Here is a 10,593-nt window from a genome sequence, read left to right as displayed (position 1 = left end):
CTAATCGCGAAAAAATATAGCAGTGATATACTCAGGACACAGTGAAAATACCACATATACGTAATCACATATTTATGCAATATACTGCATAAAAAAAGAGCTGAATCAACAACCGTAAACTGAGCTTATAAGGCCATGACTACTGAGCTATAAATAGATTTTTACACGATGTCAGTGAAACAGGAAGAATCCAAGTGGGTAGCTAACCGAGAAGTAAGACCAGATATTTCTTCAGTTTATGCTGTTCATACGACCATCTGATACTGTTAGTGCGCTCAGTTAACATACAGTTGATAGATGGTAAGTCCGGTTCAGTTTTGACACTCCATGATAATACTCGCAGGAATGGTTACTTTCACTTTGTTTCAGTTTCTCAAGGAGGCGTCACTGCAGCATAAGCCAACGGTGTGGCCTTGAGTGCATGCCACATACATTTGTGTACCTATTTTTCAAATTGAGATGTTTAGTTAGTTTACTGTAAAAATTGTTGTAACTTGTTTTTCTGCATTATTTACTCTTATCTCATTGAGCCCAGCGCTCGAACATTTCTCTGGCATTAAAACTTGCCTCATTTAAAACAATTGCTGTGTTTCTGTATGTGTCCACATGTAATGGAGGTAAACAGTATGTTTTATGTGTTTTGTTGTTGTTCTGTATCAGTATGGCATGGAAACCTGCCAAGTGGTAAACTCCCTAGTGCTGAAAGGGTTAACCTTCTGATTTGTTGTGTTGTCTTACAGCTTGGTATTTCTATGTTAACTTAATCATCACCTGTTTAACATGTTTTGCAGGTGTATGACTGCAACGATGCAGATACATGTTTTTTTTAATGTGTATTTTTTTGGTTTGTATCATGAGCAAGAAGACAGTTTGTGAATTTCTATTTGGAAACAACAGAGTTACTTGATTTACCAGAGTGGATTTTTACTACACACATTTACTACACAGGGGACAACACTCTTGTTGCCATGTGTGTGTGTTTTTTTTTTCAGTGTGCCAAGTGTGTGTTGCACACGGGACCTCGGTTTATTGTATCATCTGAATGACTCAATGCTTAGTTTGATTTTCCAGTCAAACTTGGGAGAAAGGGCAAGACCTGGATTCGAACCCACACCCTCACAGTATCAGTAGATAAGCATCGTAACCATTCTGCCACTTTCCTCCTTAATGAACATGGAGGAATGGTTGATTTCACCATGATGATGTGTTCTAAAATAGGTGATCCAGAGATAGACGGAAATCCACTACCCCATACGCAACAAAAAGATAACGGTTCCTGCAGTTTCTGCTTGGCTTCACAATGCTGAATGCAGTAAAGCTGAACAAGTCTGTGGAATCTGCGGGCACTGCCTGTGGTGACAAGGAGGTTGACGGTGTGGTGTACAAGCTGAGGGACCACTCTCTACCTATGGTGAAGGCTTGGCAGCACAGCTTCTGGCAGCACACAGACTGTGTGGAGGTCAGTCCTGCTCCAGTCTTGGCAATGCTTCTCCTCTCCTCTTCCTCTTGACTTGTAGTTCACTGTAGTTATCTGCTGGTGAAAATCTGTGAAGTGGTTTCTCTCTGTCTGTTTTCTGTTTGTCTCTGTCACATGAACATTATCTATCTATCTATCTATCTATCTATCTATCTATCTATCTATCTATCTATCTATCTATCTATCTATCTGTCTATCTATCTATCTATCACATTCACATAGCTTCCATTTCTTCTTCTGAACTGAATCCACATTAAAAAATATTGTGACAGTGTAAAAAGATCACTTCAAAGATGTAAGTCTCAAACTTTTTTTGTTGTGAAATATTGACAGTGTGCTGAACTGAAAGGTGGAATATGTGCATGGTCAGTCCTACAGGTGTGTGTTGTGAAGTGGGTGGCTGTAGTACTTACACTGACAGTGTCTATACATTGTGTTTCTCTGTTGGCAGATCTCTCATGGAGACATTTTCAAACATGCCCCTGCTGCTGATGCCATTGTAAGTCAGATTCGCGTTTTCTGTCCTGGTGTTAATGTAAAGCTTGTGTGTTTTCTGTCTGTCTGAGCATGTTTGTGGTGCATGAACAATGACATTCATGTGTGTTGTTTCATATTGTAAATAAAGCTCTGAAACTGAAAGATAGAGGGAAATGAAATAAATGAAAACATAGTAAGAGATAGAAGTAAAAGAATCTTGGTAAACCAAGTTAACTTACATGGTATAAGAAATGTGACATGTCAAAACATTAGCCTGACAAAGAACCTGCAGTTCGACAGATCGCTTTTCTTATCCCACGTAAATCGACTTTTACCAAGATTCTCTTATGGTACAACATACTGTTTTATGTTGACATCAGGCTGTCACTATCCTTTTATCACTTCCAAATAAAAACATAGACTGGACTTCTACCTTCCTTTTTTTTTTTTTTTTTTTTTAATCCCAGGGTGTCAGTATATGGTGCAAAAACCAGTTAAAGAATCAGTTAATGGCATCAGCTTTTATGTTTCCTCAAAGAATGTGATGGAATATATCCAGTATATCTAAATGACTAGATGCTTTGTTTGATTTTCCAGTCAAAACTAGTGAGAAAGGGTAAGACTGGGACTCGAAACCCAGACCCACACGGACACTGTGTTGACAGATAAGTGTCTTAACAGTAACCATTCTGCGACCTTCCTCCCCTGACATGGTGTTGGTGAGTGATGTGTTGTGTCTGTATTCCCTGACAGGTGTCGCCTGCCAACAGCTTTGGCTTCATGGATGGCGGCATTGACATGGTATACTCCTTGCACTTTGGCTGGCAGATGTGAGTACACAGTATAGTTAGTGGATTGAATGTTGTTTCTGTCTCTGTCATTTTCTTTACCTGTTTTTCTTCTGCATTGTTTTCTGTTTCTATTGTTTTGTTCTTTGTTTTCTGTTTCTATTGTTTTGTTCTTTCTTCTCCAAAAAGGAAAAAAACAACAAAAACAACAAACAACAACAATAAACAACAGACAAACAAAAATCAAACAACAAAAAACCAACAGCATTTGTCTTGATTTCTTGATTTTTTTTGACACTGACAACTGAAAGCTGGGGCTAAAAATACTAAAAAATGATGGGGTTTTTTTGTTTGTTTTTTTTGGAATGGAAAATCTGTTGTATATGTCAAAAATGGTGTGTGTTTTTTTAGAATGGGAAATCTGTTGCGTAATATTCAATAATTTTGAAGCCTTGCCAGTGTGTGCAGACTTTTAGTATTGCTCACATTGAAAAAAACATTGAGAAGTGCTTTTTTTTTTTATTCTGCAATGTGTGTGTGTGTGTGTGTGTGTGTGCGTGTGTGTGTGCGTACGTGTGTGTGTGTGTACCTCTGTGTGTGTGTGCCTGTGTGTGTATGTGTGTGTGTGTGTGCCTGTGTGTGTGTGTGTGTGGTACCAGGATGAAGAGACTGCAGGAGGAAATCAACAGACAGAAGGATGGAGAACTTCTGGTGGTGAGTGTTGGAGGGAGGGAGAGGATGGGTGGGATGGCAGGGGGTGTCACTGCCCTTGGCTTGTTTCAGTGGTGCTTTTTTATTCTCTGGATCAGTGGTTTGTTTAGTTTATTGATTTTTTGGGGGTGTTGGGGGGTACTAAACAATAATGAAAACCAGTGAGCTACTCTACTGCTTACTTCTGTTCCTGTCATTGTCGGACAATCAGAAAAAAATGTGTCTGTGCAGCAACACACACATGCGATGCTTACACACACACACACACACACACACACACACACACACAACCACAGACACACATAACAGCTTATGTTCATATCTAAACTTGTCTCAGCACCTGTATGGCTAACATCCTCTCTCCAAAAGATGTATGTTTGATACTTTTACAGTGGTTATGTACACAGCTCTTTCTGTGTCTACCATCCTCTGTCCTGACAATGTGTGCATTATGATTATAGTACAGCGGTAATGTACACAGTTCCCTGTATGTTTAACATCTGTCTCATAAAGATGTGTATGTGATATTTATCAGGCTCAACACTCGGCTTAAATCAGAGATTGACATAAAGCTTACATTATGGCTAACAGCAAAGTGAGAACTGTATGATCAGTGGTTTCTACATTGCAGTGGGCTGTCATTAACAGCTTAGTCTTTTGTGAAAGAATATGACTCTCAAACAAAGGAGGCAAGATTACATTGGTGGTCTTGTTAGTTAGTTGTCCTTTGGGAACCATTCCAGTGCCAACTGTCATAAAACCCTCTTGGCCGATGTAACTTGCTCATGACACTCTCCACTATGATTAACTCACTCCATACGAACGGCGAAAGAGACGACGTCAACAGCGTTTCACCCCAATTACCATCATCAAAATATTGCATGCGGAAGGCTCTTATTCTGAAGAGGTGAATGTTGACAAAGAATACCACAATTCTGACGACGGAAGCTAAAGGTTGGGTCATTCAGACACCCACTGGACATCCGAGGGGTCTTTGTAGAGGAGAAGAGAGGACTGGCCGTACTGAGTGAGTTAAGTTCTGGTCCAGATAGCTGGGACAGTAGTTGCCTCCTTTGCTGTCCTGATGGTCTTAGTTGGACACTACTGACTATCATATAATGTGAACAGCTCACTCTATGTCTGCAGTCCTCTGTCCTAATGATGTGTGCATTATATTTATACGGTGGGAATATACACAGTTTATATATATTTGACTTTTACCCCACCCATCTAGGCAGTCAAATTCAAATTTGGGGGAGGAGTAGTGCATGCTGGGTGTGTTCTTGTCTCCATAACCCACCGAACGCTGACATGGATTACAGGATCTAGAAATGTGCATATTTGATTTCTGCATGAGTACACACACGAAGAGGGTTCAGGCACTAGCAGGTCTGCACATCTGTTGACCTGGGAGATAGGAAAAATCTTCACCCTTTACACATGCACTTAGAGCTTGGTCTCTGACTGAGGATAGTTGCTATATAATTATCCATATCACATCATATCATGTCATATCATATCATATCATATTATATCATATCATATCAGAGGGTGCAATGAAGGTGGCTGTGACAGGGTGACGCGCTCATCATCCCGGCCTACGAGGATGAGAAGGCGGAGCAACAAGTCCGAGAAAAAGCAGAGCAAGTCCCTGAGTGGTCCATTCACAACGAGGGCCAGCCAATCAAATACCTCATTTCGGCCCCCACCATGCGCACTCCTATAGATGTCAGCCAAACAGTGAACGCGTACCTGGCCTTCAGGGCTGTCATTCTGGCAGGTAGGGTGAAAGTGTAGTGTGCTGTGTGTCATTCTGACAGTGTTGTGTGTCATTCTGGCAGGTATGGTGACAGTGTAGTGTGCTGTGTGTCATTCTGACAGGTAGGGTGATAGTGCTGTGTGTCATTCTGACAGTGTTGTGTGTCATTCTGACAGGTAGAGTGACAGTGTAGTGTGTTGTGTGTCATTCTGACATGTAGGGTGACAGTGTAGTGTGTTATGTGTCATTCTGACAGTGTTGTGTGTCATTCTGGCAGGTAGGGTGACAGTGTAGAGTGCTGTGTGTCATTCTGACAGTGTTGTGTGTCATTCTGGCAGGTAGGGTGACAGTGTAGTGTGCTGTGTCATTCTGACAGGTAGGGTGACAGTGCTGTGTGTCATTCTGACAGGTAGAATGACAGTGTAGTGTGTTGTGTGTCATTCTGACAGGTAGGGTGACAGTGTAGTGTGTTATGTGTCATTCTGACAGTGTTGTGTGTCATTCTGGCAGGTAGGGTGACAGTGTAGAGTGCTGTGTGTCATTCTGACAGTGTTGTGTGTCATTCTGGCAGGTTTGGGTGACAGTGTAGTGTGCTGTGTGTCATTCTGACAGGTAGGGTGACAGTGCTGTGTGTCATTCTGACAGTGTTATGTGTCATTCTGACAGGTAGAATGACAGTGTAGTGTGTTGTGTGTCATTCTGACAGGTAGGGTGACAGTGTAGTGTGTTGTGTGTCATTCTGGCAGGTAGGGTGACAGTGTAGTATGCTGTGTGTCATTCTGACAGTGTTGTGTGTCATTCTGGCAGGTAGGGTGACAGTGTAGTGTGCTGTGTGTCATTCTGACAGTGTTGTGTGTCATTCTGGCAGGTAGGGTGACAGTGTAGTGTGCTGTGTGTCATTCTGACAGTGTTGTGTGTCATTCTGGCAGGTAGGGTGACAGTGTAGTGTGCTGTGTGTCATTCTGACAGGTAGGGTGACAGAGCTGTGTGTCATTCTGACAGTGTTGTGTGTCATTCTGGCAGGTAGGGTGACAGTGTAGTGTGCTGTGTGTCATTGTGGCAGGTAGGGTGACAGTGTAGTGTGCTGTGTATCATTGTGGCAGGTAGGGTGACAGTGTGGTGTGCTGTGTGTCATTGTGGCAGGTAGGGTGATAGTGTAGTGTGTTGTGTGTCATTCTGGCAGGTAGGGTGACAGTGTAGTGTGCTGTGTGTCATTCTGGCAGGTAGGGTGACATTGTTTTTATGTGTGTCATTCTGGCAGGTAGGGTGACAGTGTAGTGTGCTGTGTGTCGTTCTGGCAGGTAGGGTGACTGTGTAGTGTGCTGTGTGTCGTTCTGACAGTGTAGTGTGCTGTGTATCATTCTGGCAGGTAGGGTGACAGTACAGTACAGTACAGGACAACACAGTAAAATACAATACAATACAGTACAGAACAACACAGTGCAATACAGTACAGTACAATACAATGCAATACAATACAATACAATGCAATACAATACAATACAGTACAGAACAACACAGTACAATACAATACATGAAAACACAGTACAGTACAGTACAGTACAGTACAGTACAGTACAGTACAATACAATACAGAGCTACGCAGTACAGTACAATACAGTATAGTACAACACAGGACAACACAACACAGTATAGCACAGTACAGTACAGAAAAGTACAGTACAATATGGCTGGGTGTGTTTCAGTGAAGCGACACAATGCCGACAGCACCAAGGCGCCCATCCGCAGTGTCCTGTGCCCGGGACTGGGCACCGCTGTGGGCATGATGCCCGCGCCGGTGTGTGCCAAGCAGGTGAGAACTCCTGTCCTTTTTCCTTTTCTTTCCTCCTTCCTTTCTTTGTGAGACAGCATGAGGTGTGGTTCACTGTGACCGGTCTGCTAAGTAGGCTTGGTCGTGGAGGTGTTGCACTGCTGATCACATCACTGACTGACTCCATTACAAAACAAGAGAGGCAAGGCCTTCAAGACTCACTTGTGATACACTTAAAAAAAAAAAAAAAAATCCAAGCTTTTTATGTATTGAGTATAATTTCAAACTGTAATGTTTAAGATGAGAAAGATCAGTTTAAAGCAAATCAAGTCCTCTGGCATTAATTACAGAGTAATTTCCCTTTTTTACTATCTGCACCAAAACGTTTGCAAAATAAATAAAACTTCCATGCTTAGCAAAAGAAGTTCCTGTTTGAACAAAAAAATGATAATAATGACTGCTCTTGTTGTTGGGTCAGAATATCAGATCAAAGCGCCAAGTTTAGAGAATACAAAAAAATATGAATATAACAGTAAATGCACTTTGCATATAATTAGGCTTCATTTTTTATTTTTTTGTGCCCATCCCAGAGGTGCAATATTGTTTTAAACAAGATGACTGGAAAGAACTGAATTTTTCCTATTTTTATGCCTAATTTGGTGTCAACTGACAAAGTATTTGCAGAGAAAATGTCAATGTTAAAGTTTACCATGGTCACACAGACACATACACACACACACACACACAGACAACCGAACACCGGGTTAAAACATAGACTCACTTTGTTTACACAAGTGAGTCAAAAAGGGTTGGGGGGGGGGGGGGGGGGGGGGGGGTTAATCAGTCCAAGTGTCACTGATGATAATGAAAATGTCAACAACCTTTGTCCATTTTGAGTTCTGCATCCACCCATCCCATCCCTCTGACCGCCCTGCCCCCTCTGTTCCCTCCACAGACACACGTATTGGGTACGGGTAGATTCAGTTTGTCTCTTCTCTCAGCCTTTCCCACATTTAATCAAGAGTTATCGTTCTTGCCTTGTGTCACTGCAGTTCTGTCATTCATTTGGTTTATGTTGGTTGCTAAAAATGGCTGACATGGGAAAGGAAAGATACATTCAAAGCTCGTGATTGATGTTATGCATCCACTTTGGATCTCAAAGATTGATATCCTTTATACATTTTATATTAAATGAAGGGAGTCGTGAATCCTTTTGGTACTCAATGAATAATGTACTGCATCCTTCTGGTTTCCAATGAAGGATGTCATGTATCCTTTTGGTATTCAATGAATGGTGTTCTGCATCATTTTACTATGTCGTGCATCCTTTAGGTATTTTTGGTATTTAATGAACAGTGTCATCCATTCTTTTGGCAGTCAGTGAATGATGTCAAGCATCCTTTTTGGTATTCAGTGATGTCAAGGATCCTTTTTGGTATTCAGTGTATGATGTCAAGCATCCTTTTTGGTATTCAGTGTATGATGTCATGCATCCTTTTTGGTATTCAGTGAATGATTTTTCTGGACATATTTGATATTCAGTGTGTGAGGTGATGTTCATTTTGTATTCAGTGTGTGACATTATGTTCCTTTGGTCCTCAGATGCTGCGTGCCTATGAGCGCTTTCACCTGCACAAAGAAACCAAACAGCCAACCCTCCATCACATATCAGCAGAGGAAACAAAAATGAAGTCTAATTTTGATGACTGACTTTTGATGACATGAGATTTGAACCCAGGACCCTCAGATTGATAGTCCAATGCATTAACCACTCGGCTATTGCGACCGCCCACCAAAAAAAAAAAAAATGAATGTGCGCTTAAGTCATTTCAAGAAAAGTTTTGAATGGATGACTCATAAAAAAGGAAAGGAATAGAACATACTTAAAAAAAACTAAACAAAAAAAACAAGCAAACCACCTTGTCTCTGGCACTTCATCCGCCATCTTTGCAGCATTTTGGTTTCTGTGTGGTGTGTTCAACAAGTGATTTCCGTTTTTGTAATGAAACATCCAAGCTAGAAAGCTGTGATAAAGTTAGGAAAACTTAAAGTATTGATGAATTCGATCCCAGCATTTGCTTGCACATTTAAGCAGTGAAATGTAGATCAGTATAGAGAAGACTATATGACTGGTGGATATGTTTACGTTCCAGAACACAATTTTGGGTTCAACAAAGACTTGTTTTCTGATGGTGAGCAGACAGATTTAAGATTAAATTTGTTGTTGTTGTGAATTTTGATATTTGCTGACAAAAGCCACTGTGAATCACTCATGACTTTGAATATTCAAGTTGTTTGTTGGCCAATATTGAAAGATTAGCTTTGTGATTTATGCAAGTGCATTTGAACTTGTATGCATCACTCTGAACTTTATGATTATTTAGATGGTAGTTGCCACCCAATACTCCTGGTTTTGGTTTTGTTTTTGTTGTTGTTTTTTGGGTTGGGAGATAGGTGCAAGGCATGAGGGGTCCTTTTAAAAAAAAAAAAAGAAATAATCAGAAGGAATCCCTTGAATGCTTTGTCTCTCTTGTTAACTCTTTTGCCATAATAGGCAGCTTTAGTCAACCAGACAGTTCACTGCCAGTCAACATCAAGGGGTTTTGTTGTATGGAGCATTTATCACATTGTAACAAAGACTGACAGCTGCAGTCAGTTTCCCACACAATAGAACAATGACAGATCTTCATCCCATGGTGACGTTTGAAGTGAACAAGTCCATTGTGTTGTTTTGACATGAATCTAATTGATTGACTGAGAGTGATGAGTGTAAAATATTTGGCTCTGGGGAGTCTTTTTCACACAGAAACCTGGTGGTGTCAGAATGAAAGGGTGCTTTACTTGACTGCCATCTCTGTTCTGTATGATTCTACAGATCATCATGAAGTGGAATAAGTTTTTGATTTTTTTAGAAATTTTTGGATTGAAAAAAAAAATCAGGCATGGATTTTGAGAACTGAAGCCAGTTAAGGAAAAGTTATGGAATCACAAAAAAAATGTAGTTGGTGATGTTTGATTCATTAAAATCCGTCGCTTTGGTGCGAGTTTTCATTGACACAAGCACCTGTAGCTGCCTGACCAGCAGTTGCAGTGAGATAAAACGACCAGTTCCTATCACACCTGGACATGTGTGGGGTGGAACCAGCTGTTCTGTGGACTGTTGTTCACAGTGGAATCGTCTGCCAGGCAGTCAGGAATAAGGTGTCAGCAATGATGATAAGTCACAGAAAGTGCTGTCAGTTTCGATTTGATGGAGGTGTCAAAACGATCAGACGAATCCATAGTACACCATATCTCATGTGGAAAAAACAAAAACAAAAAAAACCCAGTCATTGTGAAAACAGCTCTTCATGTAAAACTGTGCTGATGGTGGTCGGTTGTCACTGGGTTTCTATGAATGTGATGCTGTAAATAATAGTTATATTTTCCAGTGTTGGGTGTGTTTCAAGTGTTATGATCTTTTAATATGACGCAGCTTAGCATTGAACGATAATGATTTCTCTTGTGCCACTTTTATACAAACATTTTTTTTAATACAGTATATATTTTGAAGATTAAAAAGTAATTTTGTTTTTCAGTCTCTCTGTTTTCTCTTTCTCTCCACCAGCTT

At 40.7% G+C, this 10,593-nt stretch overlaps 1 protein-coding gene across 2 annotated transcripts; it reads left to right on the top strand.

The window, feature by feature from the left end:
- The first annotated feature begins 139 nt into the window (after positions 1–139).
- LOC143298335 (uncharacterized) lies at positions 140–10,555 on the top strand. 2 transcript variants are annotated; one of them, XM_076611191.1, is made up of 8 exons: positions 140–213; positions 1,219–1,459; positions 1,929–1,976; positions 2,708–2,784; positions 3,402–3,456; positions 5,029–5,233; positions 6,919–7,025; positions 8,586–10,555. In XM_076611191.1, the coding sequence occupies exons 2-8, from the start codon at positions 1,301–1,303 to the stop codon at positions 8,691–8,693; spliced, it is 759 nt and encodes a 252-aa protein (XP_076467306.1). In that variant the 5' UTR covers positions 140–213; positions 1,219–1,300; the 3' UTR covers positions 8,694–10,555. The 2 variants fall into 2 exon arrangements, with proteins under 2 accessions (XP_076467306.1, XP_076467305.1); XM_076611190.1 differs by having other exon boundaries at positions 149–300.
- The last annotated feature ends 38 nt before the right edge of the window (positions 10,556–10,593 follow it).

Source organism: Babylonia areolata, chromosome 23 (assembly GCF_041734735.1).
Source record: "Babylonia areolata isolate BAREFJ2019XMU chromosome 23, ASM4173473v1, whole genome shotgun sequence".
Taxonomy (NCBI): Eukaryota; Metazoa; Mollusca; class Gastropoda; order Neogastropoda; family Buccinidae; genus Babylonia; species Babylonia areolata.
This window is presented reverse-complemented; position numbering and strand designations above follow the sequence as displayed.

Excerpts from the sequence above, each read along its gene's own strand:
- LOC143298335 (XM_076611191.1), top strand. The coding sequence starts at position 1,301 with ATGCTGAATGCAGTAAAGCTGAACAAGTCTGTGGAATCTGCGGGCACT. Across the intron at positions 1,460-1,928 it reads AGCACACAGACTGTGTGGAG|ATCTCTCATGGAGACATTTT; the intron begins GTCAGTCCTGCT and ends CTCTGTTGGCAG. Across the intron at positions 7,026-8,585 it reads CGCCGGTGTGTGCCAAGCAG|ATGCTGCGTGCCTATGAGCG; the intron begins GTGAGAACTCCT and ends TTTGGTCCTCAG.